We start from the raw sequence: 20,970 nt of genomic DNA on the forward strand, positions 1-20,970 counted from the left end.
GTTCAAGCCCCACAATCAACAAAAAAAAAAAAAAGAGAGAGAGAGAGTATGGATGCTACCCATCCATAATCCAACCACAGTGTCTAGCCTTCTAACTCCTCTAGAGGGAAATAGGCTGCAGAAAGGGAGCCTGGGTCCCAAGAACAGAATCAGTTTAGAGAGTTAAGACAATCAGCATATTCTGGGGCAGAAACCTTGAGGCCCAAGAAACACAAATTCTTCTTCCATCTCAGGAAATAGATGCTTAGCTTCTGGGTTCTTCCCTTAAGTCAATCTCCTGAGAAAACTTCCCATAAACCTTTGCAATAAGGGCAGTAGCTCACACTGTTACTCTTACCTGAAGGAGCTCATTGGATACAATGATTAAACACAGCAAAGATAAGAGAGACAAGTCTTCGTGTCCAAACGGTTTTAAATATGAGAAGAGAGGGTGCCAAAAATGACAAACACTAGTTCCAACTTTTCTTTGACCTTGTCCATTTGTCTACCCTTTAAATATAAAGGCTGATGCTCATGAGATAAGGATTATTTTACCACTAGTAGCTGTAAAGGTGCACAAGCCAGAAAGTTTCATTCAACAAACACTTATGGGATGCTTATATGTACATTCTAGACCTTAGGGTAAAAGTAGTGATCCTTGGGGAGGGGAGTTTAAATTGTTTTTTAAAGAGAGAATCAACCAGATGTATCAGCATGATACATTATATAGGGATTGAAAATGACTTCAGGATGGCCACAAGTCCTCCCGAGCTTTCAGGTTCTTATCCCTTATCCCTTTCCAGCGCTCTGTTCCCTATTTCTAATCTTGGCTGCTTCCAGAAGAAAGCCTTTGCATCTCACCTTGCGACGGGTGTGCTCTGAGTCCAGTGCCTCTCTCAGCCCTTGAAAATCTGGTGGGTTAAGTGGGGGCCCTGTTTGAAGGCTGGTATAGCGGGGAAATAATTCCTCCAGAGCTTGGGCAGAGCTGGATGGAGATAAGTCTTGCAGAGGCCGGGTGCTGAGCAAATCAAGTAGAGAGAATGTTAGGGTTGAGAAAGCCTTTAAGAGCCACTATTCTTACTGTTGTATTACAAGTGAGGAAACTGGGACCTCAAAGGGACAAGAGATTTGCCCAAAATCATAAGGTTAAGTAGTAACAGAGCCATAAACAGCACACTAGGCCTGTGATTCACTCTACAATGTTCTTCCTCTTCCATGCTGCTCTAACAGACTAAGCAGAAGCAAGCTAACTTCTTCTAGGTGAAGAAGGATTGATGGTAAGAAAATCTAGGTACTACTTAAAAGCCACTCTATAGGTTCTAGAAGAGAGCAAAAGAGAAAAAGATGAGAACTGAAAGCTAAGCAACAGCCTTCTTAGCTCCCTAAGAGGTAAATAAACAGTCAGGAGAGCACTAAGGAGTAGAATAAGTGGATTTCTAAGATAGCAAGTGAGAATGCATTAAGAATCCAAGGAGAACTCACTTGAGCAAGGTAGCTGTGCTTTCACTGTCAAAGGAGTCGTCGTCTCGTCTTTCTGGGCCAGCTCCTGAAGTGAGGGGAGCCCCTGCACACAGCCCAAGGGATCCCATATCCAGAGTCAGGTAAGGACAGGAACAGGGATCATTTGAAGAAGAGAGAAGAGGTCCTTCCTTTGGACTTCCTCCATTCCCTTCCTCTCACGTCTCTTCTCTCAGAAATCCAGGTTTTCCTCCCTGCTTTCCTTCTCCACTGTCTCCCACTCTTACATCTAGGCTCTCCTTCAGAGCTCTTAGGAAGGGGCGTACTCACGGTAGGCCATATCACGTGAGGTTTGGAGCATGGTCTGGAGCTGACCCCGAACACTTTCCATCTCGAAGATATGCTTGGAACCATCCTACAAAAAAAGTCCCCTGGAAATCAGATGCAACCTATACCATCCTTGCTCTGCCTACTGCAGGGGTAGGATATTTATTCTGGCTCTGAGAAAGTAAAAAAAAATAAAATGGATCCAATAAGGAATGGTTTAACTTTAAACCAAAATTTCAAATGCCTACAGAAGCCAGAATGGAGAGCAAAAGAATCAAGTAGGCACATAAAGGCAATGGTAGGGAGATTCAACTAAAGAAGCCCCTAAACATCCTTCCATCCTTCATTCTTCCTTTTTTTTGGCAGTACTGGGGATTGAACTAGGGATTGAACACTTACCAGGCAAACACTACTGCTTCAGCACCCAGATCAGAGATGATCTTTCTCTTATCCAATATGAATAACAGGCTTCTCTACCATTGATTTTACTACTGGCCATTTTGTTGTTTTGTTTTACCATTTGTGAGGCTTAAACTTCAGGCCTGGACACTGTTTCTGAGCTTTTTTGCTCAAAACTAGAGCTCTACCTCTTTGAGAAACAGCTCCACTTCCAGTTTTATGGTGGTTACCTAGAGATAAGAGTCCCATGGAAGCTGGGCACCGGTGGCTCACGCCTGTTATCCTAGCTACACAGGAGGCTGAGATCTGAGGAATTCGGTTCAAAGCCAGCCTGGGCAGGAAAGTCCGTGGGATTCTTCTAGTCTTCTCTTTTTTTGGGGGTCCGGTCGTGGGGCCTGAACTCTGGGCCTGGGCGCTGTCCCTCAGCTCTTCAGCTCAAGGCTAGCACTCTACCACTTGAGCCACAGTGCCACTTCCGGCTTTTTTCTTTTTGCTTATGTGGTGCTGAGGAATCGAACCCAGGGCCTCAGGCATGCAAGGCAAGTGCTCTACCACTGAGCCACCTTCCCAGCCTAGTCTGTGGGATTTTTATCTCCAATAAACCACTAGTAAACTAGAAGTGGCTGTGGCTCAAGTGGTAGAGCGCTCGCCTTGAGCTGAAGAGCACAGGGACAGTGCCCAAGCCCAGAATTCAAGCCCCACAACCGACAAAAAAAAAAAACAAACAAGAGTCTCGTGGGCTTTCCTGCCTGGGCTGGATTTGAACTGCAATCTTCAGATCTCAGCCTGGGTAGCTAGGATTACAGGCATGAGCCACCAGCACCCAGGGATATACTGTTTTTAATCATTTGCATACCATTTTTTTGTGATCCTGGGGTTTCAGCTCAGGGCCTTGAGCTTTCAGATAGGCACTCTACCACTTGGGTTGCATAAATGATACAGTTGTAATGATTTGCAAGCCAATTTTTTATTTGCAAGCTGTTTTTTCAAAACAGCTTTGAACTTAAAAGATCCTATATTGCTGCTGTACTTAAATCCCTAGTTCCCTCTTGGGACCAAGTAACCTTATCCACACTCTCTTACCCAGGTCCCAAGTCTCAGAACACCAACCTACCCCACAGTACAGATGACAATGGCAGAAACGACAATAACAACAAAAAATGAAACAAACAAAAACACCAGGAAGTTTAAATTTCCCAAATTACGTTGTTTCAGGTCATTCTGTCCCATCATAAACATTTGCTCCCAGCAATAAGCCTGCAGAACTGTGTGCTTTAAAAGGAAACTGACATCCAACAATAGTTTAAATCTCAGAAAAGCTAATTTGCAATCCCAAGACCCTGGAGTCTAGTACCCTAGAAGTCCGCAAAGACACATCTCCCTCACCTTTTTCTTCAAGTTGTTCTCCAATCCAACTGACAAGCTGCGACTCAGCTCTTGAGCCAAGCCATCAAATGCCTCATGAGGAGGTGGGGAAGAGGAGGCTAAATACATCTGAGCTCTAGCAGTAGCCTCGGCCTGCCGGCTGAGGTGCAAAGAAGCATAGAGCTGGGAAGTCACCTCAGAGGACACTTGGTTGAGCCCAGGGGGCTCTGATGAATCACTCAGGAGATCTTCTGCTCGAAGAGGCGAACTGGGACTAGCAGTGGAGGTCGCCATGAGTACAGGGAAGAAAGACTGCTAACTTTTGGTTCAGGTTTGGGAAAGGCCAGGGGGGGAGTAAGTTCACAGAGAAGGAAGGTTTGAGAGAAGGGAGGAAGACTCCTTGGTGAATAAGTATATCAAAAGTTTCTGGATAAAGTTTCCACCAACTCCAGAAGCCATGTAGAAGGCAAAGGCATGCCTTTTCCTCAACTCTTAGGAACCGTGGAAAACGGGATGCGAGGAGCAGAGGGGATATGGACAAAAGACCTGTTGAGGCAACAGCAAGGCTGCAGTTCCTCTTCGCAACTAGAGTGCTGGACGCTGCAAGTCAATTTCGGCACGGGCTCTCTCGGGTTAACTAGTCTTACTCGTCCTAGTCTTACTCGTCCTCTCATCCAGAACGTGCACACGGGAACGGACCCCAATTTAACCCGGGGCCTAGCCTAGTCAGTCCTTCAGCTGCTCGCCCCAGGCTCGGGAGAGGCCAGACCTTACGCCACGCCCCTCCTCCCACTCCACTGGTTCCACCCAGAGTCCGCTCTTTTATAGACCCCCTTCACCTCGCCACAGCAGGGATCCCTGGAATATCTCCCTCCCTGCGCCCCTCCCCCAAAGAACCCTGGAGAACCCTCGGTCACATCCTCAAACGTCCCTAAAATGCACCCCTCTCTCGTCTACCCTGAGGAGACCGCCCCGCTCCCACCACCGTCCTCGGCGCACCTTGAGTCTGCTGCCTCCAATTTGCCAAGGGAAGGGAGAGAAACTACCCCCACTCCCCTGAGCCTGGAAAGATCAAGACCCCACCCGCCCGCAGCCCTCCCCACTCAAAACCGTTGGCAGCTTCTAGCCCACCTCCTGCAGCCCCGCCTCTCGCGCCTCGATGACGTCATCCGCCCGCGAGACAACGCTCGTAGCAACCCCCAGGCGTCAGGAGCCTAGGTGCGCGTGCGCAGCTCTGGCGATCACTGATTGGTTGAGGAAGGAGTTTGACAGTGATATTGGGGCGGGGTCAATACGCCGGCTTAGCAGTTCGGCTACTCCAGAGGGACGGGTTTGCTCAGACACCGGAAGTAGCTTCTCACCCGCATTCGGAGGAATTCCGGTGAGTGCAGCGTGGGGGTCCCCCGTCTAGTTGGAGGGATCTGGAATCGGAGAATACGAGCTTACAGCGAGGTTCACACACTGTGTTCTGCAGATGACTGTCCACAACCTGTACCTATTTGACCGAAATGGCGTGTGTCTGCACTACAGCGAGTGGCATCGCAAGAAGCAAGCGGGGATCCCCAAGGAGGAGGTGACCGAAGGGCTCTAGTGCAGTGCGGGTGACCTCGCACTTCCAAACGCACACAGTCCCAAACCAGCCCCTCCTCCTCCAAAGCCCGGCTCGTTCCCACCCCAACCCGTCTGGATAGCCTCCCAACTGTCCAGACCTAATTCTGCCCCCTCTCCCTCCAGGAGTACAAGCTGATGTATGGGATGCTCTTCTCCATCCGCTCCTTTGTCAGCAAGATGTCCCCGCTAGACATGTACGCCGTGTCAAGAGGAGATGTTGAGAGGACGGCTAGTCTGGGGGAAGGGGAGGATTTTGTGGGGAGAGGGGTTATTTCCTGGAATAAAAGGGGTTTTGGTCCCCAGATAGGGATAAGGGGACTTATGCTGAGTCCATTGCAGGAGGAGTCCTGAAGCTGGCAGGAGTGGCCGTAGGGGAGATCTGAAAGTAAAGAAGTTGAGGGCGGGGACAAAAATTGAGGGGAGAAGCCAAAGCATTAGTGGCTCACTCCTATATTAATAGCTACTCAGGAGGCTGAAATCTGAGGATTGCTGTTCAAAGCCAGCCCGGGCAGGAAAGTCCGTGAGATTCGTATATCCAGTTAACCACCTAAAAACCAGAAGTAGAACTGTGACTCAAAGTGGTGGATCCCTAGCCTTGAGCACAAAAGCTCGGGGACAGCACTCACGCCCTGAGTTCAAGCCCCACGACTGAAAAAAAAAGGGGGGAGGGAGATGTTTTTACTTAACCAGACTCCTGCAACCATCTGTTTAGACGATCTGGGAGAGACTTTGAGGAGACAGAAGTATTTCTTGGGAGAGATTCCACTGTTATCTTTAACTTTCCTTGTTTCTGCAGGAAGGATGGCTTCCTGGCCTTCCAAACTAGCCGTTACAAACTCCATTACTACGAGACGCCCACTGGAATCAAAGTTGTCATGAATACTGACCTGGGTGTGGGACCCATCCGAGATGTGCTACATCATATTTACAGTGCGGTCAGTGTCAGCTGGAACAATCCTTCCACCACATCCCCTTAGCAGCCACAGTCAGAGCCCAAGAGTACTTCAGGTTTCTTGCCTTAATCCTATTGTGTTACACCTCTGTTGAACTCAATTTTCTGTAGGATCTTAGGTCCTTACGCACTCCACTACCAGTTTCTCCTAAGAGAGATCTTCCTCCTAGCCCTGTTTTTTGTGCATTCATACAGTCTTAAGGTTATAGTAAGTCTGGGGCTGAAAAGGAAAGAGTCTAAAGCCTGGTTCTTTCATTCTTCTGCTCCACAGCTGTATGTGGAATTGGTGGTGAAGAATCCCCTGTGCTCTCTGGGCCAACCCGTGCAAAGTGAGCTCTTCCGCTCCCGGCTGGACTCTTATGTCCGCTCTCTGCCCTTCTTCTCCGCCCGAGCTGGGTGAAATACTCAACTTCATCTCTGAGAAGAATCCTTGACAGCATGGGGCCCCTTCTAACTTGGGGCGCCGTCAACCCTACCAATCTACCCTCCTCCCCAGGCTTCCGTCTTAACCTCCCTCCCCCCAGTCACAAAAATGAAGACCACAGGAGTCTATATCTGCAATCCAGCCTCTCTTTCCAGTTTTATACTTTACTCGATGCTGTGAAAACACAATAAACTTTTCAGCAGCCCAGTGTCTCAATTTCAGTGGGCTTTCCTGGTCCTGCCCCACACCAAGGCCTAGTAACTGGGGAGTTCACACACCCCTTGAATCTTGCAGAGATTTTTTTGCCTTTGGGTTTCTCAACAAACAGCACTGTTAACATTTTTACCTGGATAATTATTTGTTGTGTTTTGTAGGATTTTAGCAGCAACCTTTGCTGCCACTCTGGAGATTTAGTACTTCCCTCCTCACTACTAGTCATGACCATCAAAATGCCTCCAAACCTAGTCTCCTGTCTACTGAGGGATAAAAATCTGTCCCAACTGAGAATCACTGGGCTGGGAAAGGCTGACATGCCTCGTACCCAGAGGGTGTGAGAACCTAGCTCCCAAGAGCTGATCTCATCTCTGAGAATACAGAATTTTCAAGCCGGGAGAGCATCCTGGCAGGCGGGGCTTAATGCAGACAGCGGCGAGTTTGGGTGGGTGGCGGGAGGCCCTATGCAGATGAGGGGGCGGGGCCTGCATGTTGATGAGCCGGGCAGGCTGCGGACGCGGCTGGAGCCCCGCGGGTCCCGCAGCGGTTCGGACTGAAGTGGCATCTGTCTCCCTTCACCCTTCCTCCCTGGCTCTTTATCCTCTGAGGACCGCCTCGACCTTCATCCTTACTCATTTCCCCCTCCTACACACTGCACTTGCGCCCTCAGTGTTCGAATTCCTCCACTGCTGCGCCCCCCGCGTTTCTCCCTTCCCGCCGCAAACCCCGCGACCTCCAGCAGACCGCCCCCGCGGCCGCGATCCTGCGTGGCGGATCCCACCGCGTCCTCCTCAGCTTTCCCGCTCTCCCGAGGATCAGCCCACTACAACGCCGGGTGCCTGCGCCGGGGCTCCCCTGCTCCATCCCCCGCCCCCTCGGAGCCCCCTCCACCCCCCTGGCCGGCCAGCATGCAAGTGTCAATCGCGTGTACGGAGCAGAACCTTCGCAGTCGGAGCAGTGAGGACCGTCTGTGTGGACCCCGGCCGGGCCCCGGGGGCGGTAATGGCGGGCCAACCGGAGGGGGGCACGGGAATCCTCCAGGGGGTGGAGGGTCGGGCCCCAAGGCCCGAACGGCACTGGTCCCGCGCCCCCCAGCGCCTGCTGGGGCCCTCCGAGAGAGCACCGGCCGAAGCACTGGCATGAAATACAGGTACGGGGTGGCCGGGCAGCTTGCCTGTCCGCTCTCCTTTCGGGACCCCTGAGGTTTATTGGGGCGGCAGCCAAGACCCCTTCAAACTTCACCAACAAGGTTCCCGCTAGTTCCACCTTTCCTTTCTGGCACCATTTCTCCGTTACTTGGCCCCTCGCTTGGTCTCCGCTGATACCCCTGACTGTGAGAGGATCAAGTTTAACCAAGGTTGACAGAGTCCCTTTCGGTCCCCTGAGCCTCACTCCCCAGGGATCTCTAGGCTGCACCTGCCTCCAGCGGAGTGTCCTTGGGACGGCGTCCTGGGGAGAGGAGGGAAGGAAAATGCTTCTCACTCTGGCCTGCTCCCCGGTGTCTGACCCAAATAATGCCCCCACCTGCCCCCGAGAGCCGATCTCTTTCGACCTTTCAGGGTGGCGTGGGGGAGGGGCAGCTAGGAGCGTGGGACTTGTGGGGAGGATAGTACACATGCTTTCTCCCCTGGTGCAGAATGATAGGAGCTACAAGGAAAAGGTGGTCAGAAAGTTGACCAAGTGTGCGGGCGAAGGCTTTCCGAATAAACAGTAGAGGGAAGACGGAGTCTCTTGCAAGGGAATGAGTTGTGGTCATGGATCTGATCCCCACCATGTGGCAGAGCTGATGAGGAAATTGAGCCAACCACTTGATTGGGGCGCTATTGGAGGAATGGGGGGATGGGAGGGGGGAAAGCTGCCCCAGAGACTGTCTTCACAAGCCAATGGAGGAGAAGAGGGAGAACTAGGCTTCTCTTTCATCCTTTTCCCCCAGACTACCTATGTGCCTATTTGCTAGAGGCACATCTACCCAATCTAGGCAGGGACCTTTGTCTCAGTGTCTGAACTCAACTTTTCTACCCCGATGTCACTCTTCAGTGTGGCATTCTCTGACTAAGGGTCACAGTAGCCAGCCACAATTCCTGGAACACACTACTCCATTCATACCAGTGAAGATTCACAGACAAGATGTCACCCAGATGAAAGGCAAACAAGACAACACCTCTTCAGTGCTATTGGAGGGAGTGGAAGCATTGAACAGTAACTCTGGAGGAACTGTTACTTGTTTGCTCACTTGTTCTTTCAACAATATTCCTCGGGTCTTTGCTACAGAGATAGGAATATACAAATCCCAAAGGTCCATTAGGTGTTTTTTTTTTTTTTTGTACTGAGCCACCCTGAGGGCTTCTTAGTCTGTAAGTAAAAGCCCCCGATAATCTAGATCCTTAATGGAGTCTTCACCCTTTCCTACTGCTTCTGTGTCCTACAGGAACCTAGGAAAGTCGGGTCTCCGAGTGTCCTGTCTTGGCTTGGGTGAGTAAGAATAGGAATTAAGTGAATGGGGATATTTCTTAATGGCCTACCTCCCACATTTCTGATATGTTTGGCTTCTCTTTTGCAGGTACCTGGGTCACATTTGGTTCTCAGATCTCAGATGAGGTATAAGTGATGGGACCTAGAAAGAGTAAGGGTAGATTTGGTAAGGGAATCAGAAAAGGGGGAAATGGACTGGATAGGGGTTTGGACAACCATGGGAACTGTCTGACAGATGAAAAAAAGGGAACAAGTACAGAAACCAGGGCGGAGGTGTCATGCATTTGAGTGCAATGAGAGAGGGAACTGAGGACAGTGGTTGATCTTCAACTCTTTCTCTTGCTTCTTTAGACAGCAGAGGATGTACTGACAGTAGCCTATGAGAATGGTGTAAACCTGTTTGACACAGCTGAAGTATATGCAGCAGGAAAGTAAGGACTGGGGTGAAGGGCTAAATTACATTTATAAGTCTTACAGACTTCTTGTTTCCCTCTAAAGAACCCTGTGAATTCTGGGAACACAAAGGCCCAACCAGTTAGCTCATGGGCCCCCAGAGCATTATGGGAGTTGTAGTTCTAACATCAATCCCTTTGGCTTAGAGGTCAATAAACATACTACTGTGCATTCACATTAAATAAAACCAAAATACATCATGGACATAAGTGCTTCCTGAGAATTATAAAGCTAGATTTGGGAAGGGTACTCAGTACCTCATGATGGCTAGACTAGTTAATGCTTTACCACTTGAGCCCAATCTCTTTGTTTGCTTTTTAAAATTATTTTTCTGGGAAGGTCTCACATTTTTGTCCAGGGCTGGCCTCAGATTCTCCTACCTATGCTGGGATCACAGGCACATGCTAACATAACAGCTTTTTGTTTGAAGTGGTCTCAGTAACTTGTTGCCTAGGCTAGTCTCGATCTTCTCAATCCACCAAAGTAACTGGGATTACTGATGTGGACCATTGGCATCAAAGCTAGATTTTCAAATACAATACACATGGCTTCCTACTGGGAGTAGCAAAAACTTAGGATGGGCTGCATAGAAAGTAGTTTTGGCTCAAGTCTTGACCCAAATATCAGCTCCTCCAAACAAACCTTTGCCCAACTCCCCAAAATTGATCACAACCCTTTATGAGCTTCTAAAGTACTTTCTACTGCCTTCTGACACATAGTTAATGACTGGTTTTTGCTGCTCAAACCATAGGCTTCTTTCTCCATGGAGTTTGTCCTCCTCTTCCCAAAAAGTCTTCTTATATCCTAGCTAAGAACAGACATTGCTTCTGGGATGAAATCAGCAAGCTCCTTAAAAGCACACAGTCTAGCCAGGTGCTAGTGGCTCATGTCTGTAGTCCTAGCTACTCGGGAGGCTGAGATCTGAGGAACCCAGTTTGGAACCAGCTCAGGCAGATAAATCTGAGGGACCCTTATCTCCAATTAACCAGCATAAAGCTGGAAGTGGAGTTTCAGCCTTGAAGCAAAAAACTAAGCAAGAGTGTGAGTCCCTATTTCAAGCCTCAGTACCAGCAAAACAACAACAAATGACAAGAAATATGAAAATTTAAACAATAGTAAAATGTCTCAAAAATAGTTCATCAACAATTTGAAATGTCACAAGTTAGTTCATAATATTGTACTAAGGAATTTATATGTTAAACTGGGCATGGTGGTATACACCAGCAATCAGGATGCTGAGTCAAGATAATTGCTAGAAGCCAGCTTGAGCTATGTAGTAAAATCTTATCTCAAACATTCAGACAAAAAATTTTAATAAATTCTATGGAACCTGACAGGAAGGAATGACCATAAACTAGCAATCAAAAAAATATTTCAAAGCCAGGTGCTGGTGCCTCATGCCTGCAATCCTAGTTACTAAATTCTGACAATTTTGGTTTAAAGCCATCTTTGGCAGACATAACTAAAGAGATTCTTATCTCCAATTAACCAGCAAAAAGCTGGTAGTGGAGGTGTGGCTCAAATGGTAGAGTAAAAGCCTTAAATAAAAAGGCAAAAGAGCAGTGTGCAGGCCCTGAATTCAAGCAACAGTATTGTTACAAAAGGAGTGGGGGGGGAGGGGAGAATGAACATGTTATGAGCTTAGAAATATGAGTTAGATTTTGCAGAGAAGGGGAAGGACAACCCATATTTTATCCCATTAATATCTACACTAAGGCTTGGTATATAATTGATACACAATGGTTATTGGCTGAATGAAAGAAAAATATATGATCCAAGACCCTTCTATTTGTTTGGGATGGAGCTGAGAAACCAAATGGGCTCCTGGCTTTTGTTCTACCTTGTAAGAAAGGAAAGGGTAGGGAGGAGGAAAAGGTATTGATTCACCTTGGAGGAGTCACTACTTTTGTCTTGTTTTTATTCCAGGGCTGAAAGAACTCTAGGCAACATCCTCAAGAGCAAAGGTTGGAGGTGAGACTGGGGGGAGGGTTGTTGTAGACATAATCATTCAAAAATTCTTTTCTTGCTGGTATTGTCATTTCTCCTCTTCCAGGAGATCAAGCTATGTCATCACCACCAAGATTTTTTGGGGAGGACAGTAAGTGGCTGCTCTGCTATGTTTGGGGAGAAGACTTAGAATTTATGATGGTGTATGGGATGGGGGTGGAGACCACTGTTTCATACCTACCATCTGAAGTCTATGTCCTAAGTAGACCCATATAATCTGAGTTCCTCATGGCACCAGACTAGCTCTGGTCTCCTATCTTTGCCATGCCCCATCTTCGACTTACCTTTTTCTACAGGGCAGAAACTGAACGAGGATTAAGCCGCAAACACATCATTGAAGGTAACAAATGGGAAAATGAATTGGATGAGCATGGAAGCTAGAGGAGCTGGAAGCATTCCGGAAGCTCTCAACAGGAGGATTTAAGTGGCCATAGCAAAAGGGTAAAGTCTGATTTCTTAGTAGATTAAATCTGAGGTTCTTGCCTTCTCCCCAACTGCAGGCTTAAGAGGATCCCTGGAACGCCTCCAGCTGGGATATGTGGATATCGTCTTTGCCAACCGCTCAGATCCCAACAGTCCCATGGAGGGTAAAGGCTGCCCTCCCAAGCCTGATTGTCTTGCAAAACTAGGCACTTCTTCAAAACCTTTATAGCAGGAAGCCAGCTCTGACCCAGTCATGGTGGGGCAGGCAGTCTTGTAGATGGGGTTTGACAGTGTGGTTCTCCTTTTCCTGTGTGCCTAGAGATTGTGAGAGCCATGACCTATGTCATCAACCAGGGCCTGGCCTTATACTGGGGGACATCTCGATGGGGTGCTGCAGAAATTATGGTGAGTGTGTGACCTCACTTCCCTCATCCCATAACTAGCTTCCTTATTTCACATAGCTCCTCTAAACCCAATCACACTGGAAGAAAGGGGCAAAGGAGGGCTCTAATTGCTGTATCCTCCCTGTTCCAACCCAGGAAGCCTATTCCATGGCCAGACAGTTCAATCTGATTCCTCCTGTGTGTGAACAAGCAGAGCACCACCTGTTTCAGAGGGAGAAGGTAGAGATGCTGATACCTGAGCTCTACCACAAGATTGGTGTGTAACCTCTCATCCCTACCTTTCCCTTGGCCTCACTCATGGCTTAGGTCTCTTTCCCACACCCAGTCCTCTTGCTCTTAGGTGTTGGCTCAGTCACTTGGTCTCCCCTAGCCTGTGGACTCATTACTAGCAAGTATGATGGACGCGTCCCAGATACCTGCAGGCCCACCATCAAGGTGAGATTTGAGGGCTCAGGATTGGTAGAACTGGCTGTAGGGGCAGCTGAATGGTGGCAGTGGCAAGCTCTTTTATTGATTTTTCTTGGCCTCCAGGGCTACCAGTGGCTCAAGGACAAAGTTCAGAGTGAGGATGGCAAGAAGCAACAAGCCAAAATCATGGACCTTCTCCCTATTGCTCATCAGCTGGGCTGCACTGTGGCTCAGCTTGCTATAGGTGAGACACTGCCAATCCTGGATGCTGCAGGGGCCCTGTTTACTGCTCTGAACGTATGAACTTACTTAAGGCTGATGATTGCTAGGAGGGCTCTCTTCTGACACTTTTGAAATCTGTGTGCTCACCATTCCCTGGTCAGTGCTTTCTCTTCTCTCCCCCTCCTTTGGCTCCAGCCTGGTGTCTCCGCAATGAGGGGGTCAGCTCAGTCTTGCTAGGGGTGTCGAGTGCAGAGCAGCTGATGGAACACCTGGGCGCCCTACAGGTGAGCTGGGTACCCAGCAGAGCGTTTTTCTGTGTCCTTCCCTCAAAAGTCAAGGTCATGCTAAACCAGAATGTCCCTGTGAGGCTTTGCAGGGAAGAGGCCAGTGGCGACAACCAAGGGCACAGCTGTGATTTTCCTTGCCTTTAGACCGCATTGTGGGGCGACCCCATTGTGGGGCGTCCCCAAGTCCTCGCCCTTTCCTTTCCATCCCCTTCCTCAGTAACCCATACTGCCTTCACCACCTATCCTCCTCCAGGTGCTGAGCCAGCTGACACCACAAACAGTGATGGAAATTGACGGACTCTTGGGCAACAAAACGCATTCCAAGAAGTAGTCCGTTGGGGGCGCAGGAGCCCAATCCTGAGTCGCTGCTCCAGCCCGAAACCCGCTCCCCCCCCACTTCCCCGCAGCCGCCCCGCCCGCTCCGCTCCTATCCTTCCCCCCACCCCCACGCAGCGGCCGCGCAGGGGAGCCCCGCCCGCTAACGAGTCCTGGCTTCGAGTAGCGACGCGCATGAATAAAGCCATATCCTTCCACAGTGGGAGCTTGAGAGAGAAAGTAGTCCTCCCGCCCTCTTCAGCGTCCTTTCTAGGCCTTCTTGCTAATCCTGGGCATGAGCTAAGGAGCTGTCCCCTCTCTGCCATTTGGTCTCGCTCCTTTCTTCTCCTTAGAGCCGAGGCTCGGAAAACACCCAGCAGATACAAGCAATATGCAGAGTACCTCAAAAGTGGCCCTTGAAGTGTCATCAGGGGTTAAGAATTTACCGAGTTGTGAAGTCATCTGGGGCATAGGAAATGGAGCTTTATGTTAGTGGTACAAAAGGAAGCCAGGCTGGTCCTGGCAAGAAATGTTAAGAAGCCAAAACTCTGCCTCCCAGCCAAGAGGTGGAGGAAGACTTAAATCTAGCACTAGTGTCATATTTTATGCTTGCAGAGAGGGGGTGAGCCTGGGGAGGACAGAGATCCGCTACTGACCAAAGGTAGAGAGAAATATGATGTATAGAATGGTCTGGCAAAGTCATAGGATGACCCTTGGGGGGAAAAAGTTGCACAAATTAGTCAACCTTTAGGTTACCAGCACAGACATGGGACTGACGGGCAGATCTATGAAGACAGAATTTTGAGCTTTGAGATGAACTTCCTACCTGACAGTGGAAGAGTGCAGTTTTCCTCCTGGCAATAACCATAAAGCAATAATGATGGCCCCTCTTCTGTAAGATTTCCCAGGGAACTGTAAATAAAATCTCAGCTTGATCCTCACCGTGTCTGTCATTGTAGGAGTTTGGGAGGTTTAGATTACAGTCATGTTTATGTGGCCTAGCACTGGGCTCCCTATTATTGGTCACAGACATGAGACTCCTGGTCTGATTTCTCATCAAGGACCTAGACTCACAGCATGAGTCTTTTCCCTTTCTTCCTTTATACTAGTGATCTGGTTTCCTAATTTTGTTGCTTGTCATTTTATGAAAGACTCACAGCTGTCTGACACTCTTGCCTTTTTTGTTTTTGTTTTGCTTTTGTTTGTCAGTCGTGGGGCCTGAACTCTAGGCCTGGGCACTGTCCCTTAGCTCTTCAGCTCAAGGCTAGCATCCTACCACTTGAGCCACACCACCACTTCTGGTTGTTTTCTGCTTATGTGATGCTGAGGAATCAAACCCAGGCCCTCATGCATATGAGGCAAGCATTCTACCACTGAGTCAACTTCCCAGCCCTTTTTGTATGTTTTAGAAGTTATATTTGCCATACTTCTTTGTCCCTTGGGAGAGATCTCCACATGTGCCAAGGAACTGAGTAGTTTTGTCATGGCAGAGTAGAATAGGCCACTGTGAACTGGTGATCTGGTGAAGGAGAGGTGAAGTGCAGACATGTCTGGTGGAGGGGATACAGAAAAAAGGAAAAGGGGTCATTATTTTAAAAGAACAAAAAGAAAAACAACCAGAAAAGATCAGATGTGAAGGTAGCTGAACAGAATCAAATGGAGTTAGATCAGATATTAGCCCCTAAATTCTTCCCTTGAAGGACTCTGATTCCCAGAAGGCAGAAAGTGGGTGTGAAGTAATAACCTTCAAAGATCACAAAGCAGGGGAGGATAAGCTATGCCTTCCTTAAATACAACCTCACCATCTCCCTTCTACCCCTCCTCATCCTGCCTTGATCCTGATGCTGGGAGCACAGAGTAAGACAAATTTCCAAAAGAGAAACCCAAGCAGCATGCCATTTACTGGATTAGCAACCCAACAGGATCAACTAATGAATACTTACATCTGCCCCTATAATCTCCCACTCATTTTGGAAGACTGTGGAGGAAACAAAGAAGTAAAATGTATGACTAAGCTATGATTAGTTCTGCTGTAACAAACATACAAGAAGAATTTATCAATTCAAAATAGTATTCTCTTTAAATAGTTCTTCTGGAGGGCTATGAACTTTCTGGCAATGCTGCCTCCCCCACCACTCAAGACATTTAAAAACAAACTCTTCTCAGAATTACTTCCTGAGGCAGTTTGGAAGCCCCTGGCAACAGCTTTTATTGTCCCATTTTCTTTTTTGTTTGCTTTTTAAACTTACATTATTTGTATAAAGGATAGGGGTTCATTGTGAGGGTTTCCATACATGTATACAATGTATTCCCCCATCAAACTCACTCCTCTATCACTCCTCCACCCTTTTTTTAATTGCCAGTCCTGGGGCTTGAACTCAGGGCTTGGGCACTGTCCCTGAGTTTATTTTGCCCAAGGCTAGCACTCTTCCACTTGAGCCACAGCGCCCTTCCAGCTTTTTCTGTTTATGTGGTACTGGGGAGTCGAACCCAGGGCTTCATGCATGCTAGGCAAGCAGTCTACCACTGAGCCAACTTCCCAGCTCCCTCCACCAATTTTTTAAAACAATTTCAGTAAGTGTCATGGTTCTATTTTCATATATGCAAATAAACTGCCCCAACCATATTTTTCCTCATTCACCCTCTCCATTACTCCCTCTGATACCCACTTCCTAGCAGAGCCTTTTTTATTACCTGTATTTATTTGACTACTTGTTTCATTTCAGTGTATATTAATCATACCAAGAGTACAATTAATACAGTACATATTGGCAGATCTCCTTTTTATATAAACATTTGCCACATTTCTCACTCACTTCCTTCATGAATTTAACAAGTATTTATTGAATTCTATAATGGTACTGCACAGAAATACAATGACGAACAACACCAGACAGACTGAGGAGAAGCTTTATATAGTTCACTGAAGGGGGAGATAATCACAATCAAATACAAACTTCAGTTGACCAAAGCCCGGAGGAAAGCATATGGTATTAAGGGCATTTTTAATAGGTATTTGGCATAGTAAGGCTGCATTCTGAATAGGAGGAGGATGAATAGGTGTTAATCCTCTTGCTTTCACCAGGTAAGGAGAATAGCTATACAAAGACCTTGTGGCCGAGGGGAACATGTAATCTGTATTAGTCAGCTATCTGATGCTGAGACAAAATACACTTTAACCACTTAAAAGGAAGAAAGATTAATTCTAGCTCAAGGTTTTTAGAGATATTTAGTACCTGGTTGTTCAACTGCTTTAGGGCCTGTGGAAAGGCCAAGCAACATGTAAACACTCGTGGCAGAGGAGACCTATCACCTCACAGTAACTGCTGGGTCCCAATATTCTCTTCAAGGGCAAGTGCCAATGACATAACTTCCTCTCACTAGACCCCACTTCCTAGAGCCCTGCCCTGCACCCACCTCCACTATCTGAGGACCAATCCTTCAACACTTGGCCATTGGAGGAAATTTAAGATTCAAAAGGTCTTCAAAGCCACTGTGTCTAAGAAGAGAATTCAAAGCATGATAAAGTCAGAACACATATCCTTCAGGGAGCTATATAACAGTGTGCCAAAGGCAGAAAGACAGTTGCTATATATGTTATGTATTAACACACAGGAAATAATTTCAAAATGTGGTAATTTAAGGCACTGGTGGCTCATGCCTGTAATCCTAGTTAGGAGGCTAAGATTTGAGGATCTCAGTTTGAAGCCAGCCTACTCGGGAAAGTCTGTGAGACTCTTACCTGCAATTAATCACAGAAAAAGCCAGATGTGGTGTGGTAGCTTAAGTGGTAGAGTGTTAACCTTGAGCAAAAGCAGCTTAGGGACAGAGCCCAAGTCCAGATTTCAAGGCCCAGGAACAGCTTAGGGACAGCACCCAGGTCCAGAGTTCCAGGCAAAGGACAGGTAAAAAAAAAAAAAGTGGTGACTTAAATAACTTTTTAACTTTTTTTGGTGTTATACCTAAGGCTTTAACTCAGAGCCTGGGCACTGTCCCTCAGCTTTTGTGCTCAAGGCTAATGCTCTACCATTTTGAGCTACTGGAAATAAGAGTCTCATAGACTTTCCTGCCCAGGCTGGTTTTGAATCTTGATCCTCAGATCTCAGCCTCCTGAGTGCTAGGGTTAGAGGCATGATCCTGACTTTGCTTTTTTCTCTTCCATGATTCTGAGAATTGGCTGGGAGTCTCTCTGCTGTTTTCACCAGAGCTCATTCCTCTGACTACATTCAGGTTGGCTATGCAGAAACACCCAAGTTAGCTTCTGCAAGTTCACACTGGCCTTTGTCTGGGGTGTCTCTGATTCCTTACATAGTGATCTCAAGCCAGCCTTCCAAGGGATAAAAGCAAATGCTGCAAGGTCTCTAAAGGATTGGTTTCACACATCACCTCTGTTTCATACTACTGGTCACAAAGCTAGCTCAGATTCCCTCCCCAAATTGCTCAGGATTTTTGTTGTTGTTGTTTTGGCTTTTGAGGCAAGCCCTCACAATCATCCAGTCTTAGCCTCTTGAGTGCTAGGATTATAGATTTGCACCTCTCCCCCACCAACAAAATTCCATTTATTTTCTTTCTTCCTTTTTCTCTTCCTTTTCTTTCTTTCATTGTTGTTGTTGTTGGTCCTGAGGCTTGAACTTAGGGCCTGGGAACTGTCCCCTGAGCTTTTAAACTCAAGACTGGCACTCTATCACTTGAACCATGCCTCCATTTCTGGCTTTTTTTCTAGAGATAAGAGGCTTGTGGTCTTTCCTGCCTGGGCTGGCTTCAAACCACAATCCTCAGATCTCAGCCTCCTAAGTAGTTAGGGTTACACTAGTGTCCAGCTAAGACTCTAATCCTTTTTTTTTTTTTTTTTTTTTGTCGCTTGTGGGGCTTGAACTCTGGGCCTGAGCGCTGTCCCTCAGCTCTTCAGTTCAAGGCTAGCACTCTACCACTTGAGCTACAGCGCCACTTATGGTTTTCTGGAGGTTTATTGGAGATAAGAGTTTCATGGACTTTCCTGCATGGGCTGGCTTTGAACCGTGAGCCTCAGATCTCAGCCTCCTGAGTAGCTAGGATTATAGGCGTGAGCCACCAGCACCCAGCTAAGACTCTAATTCTTGATGGGAAAAGTATCAAGCTACATTGCATAGGTTTTAGATGGACATGATTAGGTTGGCATTGGGGAAGGTCTTTATAAACAACACAGAGAAAGGCCTGAAGAAGGCCAGAGTGCCAATTGGATAGACTGGTTAGGAGACTCTTGTTGGGAGCTTGGACTAAGGTTGTGGACAAAAGGTGGGGATAAGTAGGTGGTTTAAAGAGATAAAATAAGCCAGACTTAGTGATGGGTCAGCAAAGAAACAGAAAGAAGAGGGGTGCCTGGGATAAGATCTAGGGTTTCTGGAATTGGACAAAGGAATGGGTAGCAAGCATTGAATAAAATTCTGGTTTGGACACAGAATCTATTTGGGCTTTTGAAGATACTGTAGAGTGTGTGATGAGAGATACAGACCTAGGTGTTGGGTCAGTTGGTAGAGTGCTAGCCAAGTGAAAAACAGAGCTCCAGTCCCAGTCTCAGACCTTAAAAAAAAAAAAAAAAGGAAATACACAGATCTAGAGCTTATAGGGGACCCTTAGCTATCAAACACCTTGGAGACATTTATATAATAAAATTACCTTAAAAGATTAAGCTTTACCCCTAGTCGAAGATACTTTAAAATGTGAGGCACATCTTTTCTAAAGAGAAGTTCCTAAAAACTTTTGGATTATGACAGAGTCACTGCAGTAAGTGAATAGGTTCGTCCAAGTGGCCATAAAGATAATATGATATCAATGTTCTGAAATGTTTGCTTAAATATAATGGTATGTCTCTCTACACAAGATTATCCCCCAGGTTTTAATAATGCAGTTGAAAAACAAAACATCTCTATCTTACCTATGATAAGCCAGTAAATGCAATGGATATAGAGGAACATAGTCTTGTATTATCTAAAATATGTGTTGGAAATTTTGAATTCTGAGAGGTTAAAGTAGATACAATGTAGGCTGGCAAAGAGCATGATGAAATAGATAACACCTATCTAGTGTTTACTGTGTACCAGGCACCAAACGCTACTATTATTATCTACATTGTGTGGAAGAGGCAATCAAGGCCCAGAGAAATTAAGAAACTTGCTTGTAATTTCACAATTGCTTGGTGAAGGTTAGGATTTGTATTCAAGTCAGCTGAGCCGAAACTGTGTTATTATTAACCTCCACAACAAAACTTGGGCTACAGGTCGAGGAGAGGGGGGTGAGGAGACAACTGGGTGTGTATGCCACACCATGAGAGAATGTGGACGGTGAATACTACGTCTTGTTTACCAGTGGGGCAACTCAGACCCCTGAGTCAAAAGTCATGCCGGGCTGCTTTGTTGCAACCATCATATCGTGTGGGTGTCTAGGCCTGGATACTCCGGAAGGAAATGATTGTCAGCATTCCTAAGGCCATGGCCTGGAATCTAAGTCCCTCCTTAGGCTGAGACATCTGATAGACTTGAATACTTTGGGAAGAATGGGATTTGGGGATCTAGCCTTACAAGTAAACAGAAGGTCATGTACAATAGAACTGAGGGCAGAGTAGAATCACTACTGAGCAGGACCCGTTTAAATGTGCAGGAGCCGACTGAAGGTTGGGCAGAACAGACAGTCTAAATGGCTTAGGAAGTCTTGTCTGGATGGATGGTGACAAGTGTGAGCATCTGTCAATAGGTCAAGGAGGGATTCGGACCTGTGTCAGTATCTGAGGGTTGAATGCAAGAAGGGACCCGGGGATGTGCAAGAGGTAGATTTAACGACCCCCCCGCCCCCCGGCGCTGTGCGGGGAGGGAGTTCAAGAAGGAGGCACTGGGTGGAGTGTGGGCCCCCCCCCGCCCCCGCGCGACCTAGGCAGCCCTGGCTACGCCTAGGCACCTCCGCGCAGGCGCGCTGGCATACCAGGCCTCGCGCCTCCGCCTCCCCCACACGTGCCGCCGCGGGGAGCGGCCGGATGCGACGCCGCGTGACGCCCCCAGGGCGCGGCCGCACTCATAAAAGGCCCGCGGAGCCGCGGCGCCGGCCCCAGGATCCGACCTCGGCCGCGCGTGCGACGCGGTCGTGAGAGTCCGCCGTGGGTGCGATGCAGCTCCTGATGAGGGTGCCCTCTCTTCCGGAGCGGGGCGAGTTGGACTGTAACATCTGCTACCGGCCCTTTAACCTCGGCAGCCGCGCGCCCCGCCGCCTACCCGGCACGGC

General features: G+C 47.7%; 4 protein-coding genes across 4 annotated transcripts in view; 3 read left to right on the forward strand and 1 right to left on the reverse strand.

The window, feature by feature from the left end:
* The window catches only part of Cntrob (centrobin, centrosomal BRCA2 interacting protein), an 18,599-nt gene extending 14,284 nt beyond the window's left edge, over nt 1-4,315 (reverse strand). The window contains exons 1-4 of the mRNA XM_013013121.1: nt 3,550-4,315; nt 1,768-1,852; nt 1,462-1,543; nt 814-997 (exon numbers count right to left, since the gene is read on the reverse strand). Coding sequence (XP_012868575.1) covers nt 814-997; nt 1,462-1,543; nt 1,768-1,852; nt 3,550-3,822 — 624 coding nt within the window. The 5' untranslated portion in view covers nt 3,823-4,315. The remainder of the gene's footprint in view (nt 1-813; nt 998-1,461; nt 1,544-1,767; nt 1,853-3,549) is intronic.
* A 501-nt stretch (nt 4,316-4,816) lies between these two features.
* Nucleotides 4,817-6,725, forward strand: Trappc1 (trafficking protein particle complex 1). Its single transcript, XM_013013177.1, has 5 exons — nt 4,817-4,909; nt 5,003-5,101; nt 5,263-5,333; nt 5,936-6,074; nt 6,363-6,725. Exons 2-5 carry the CDS (start codon nt 5,003-5,005, stop codon nt 6,489-6,491), a joined length of 438 nt encoding a protein of 145 aa, XP_012868631.1. The 5' UTR covers nt 4,817-4,909; the 3' UTR covers nt 6,492-6,725.
* Nucleotides 6,726-7,636: 911 nt separating this feature from the next.
* Nucleotides 7,637-14,619, forward strand: Kcnab3 (potassium channel, voltage gated subfamily A regulatory beta subunit 3). The gene is made up of 14 exons (XM_013013210.1): nt 7,637-7,878; nt 9,157-9,200; nt 9,289-9,326; nt 9,552-9,631; nt 11,580-11,624; nt 11,707-11,751; nt 11,957-12,000; nt 12,161-12,247; nt 12,403-12,488; nt 12,623-12,743; nt 12,828-12,922; nt 13,019-13,139; nt 13,313-13,401; nt 13,658-14,619. The coding sequence occupies exons 1-14, from the start codon at nt 7,637-7,639 to the stop codon at nt 13,733-13,735; spliced, it is 1,215 nt and encodes a 404-aa protein (XP_012868664.1). The 3' UTR covers nt 13,736-14,619.
* A 6,235-nt stretch (nt 14,620-20,854) lies between these two features.
* Nucleotides 20,855-20,970, forward strand: part of LOC105983284 (putative uncharacterized protein FLJ38447) — a 666-nt gene continuing 550 nt past the window's right edge. Inside the window, exon 1 of the mRNA XM_013013122.1 lies at nt 20,855-20,968. Coding sequence (XP_012868576.1) covers nt 20,855-20,968 — 114 coding nt within the window. The remainder of the gene's footprint in view (nt 20,969-20,970) is intronic.

Source organism: Dipodomys ordii, unplaced genomic scaffold (genome assembly GCF_000151885.1).
Source record: "Dipodomys ordii isolate 6190 unplaced genomic scaffold, Dord_2.0 Scaffold19, whole genome shotgun sequence".
Classification (NCBI taxonomy): Eukaryota; Metazoa; Chordata; class Mammalia; order Rodentia; family Heteromyidae; genus Dipodomys; species Dipodomys ordii.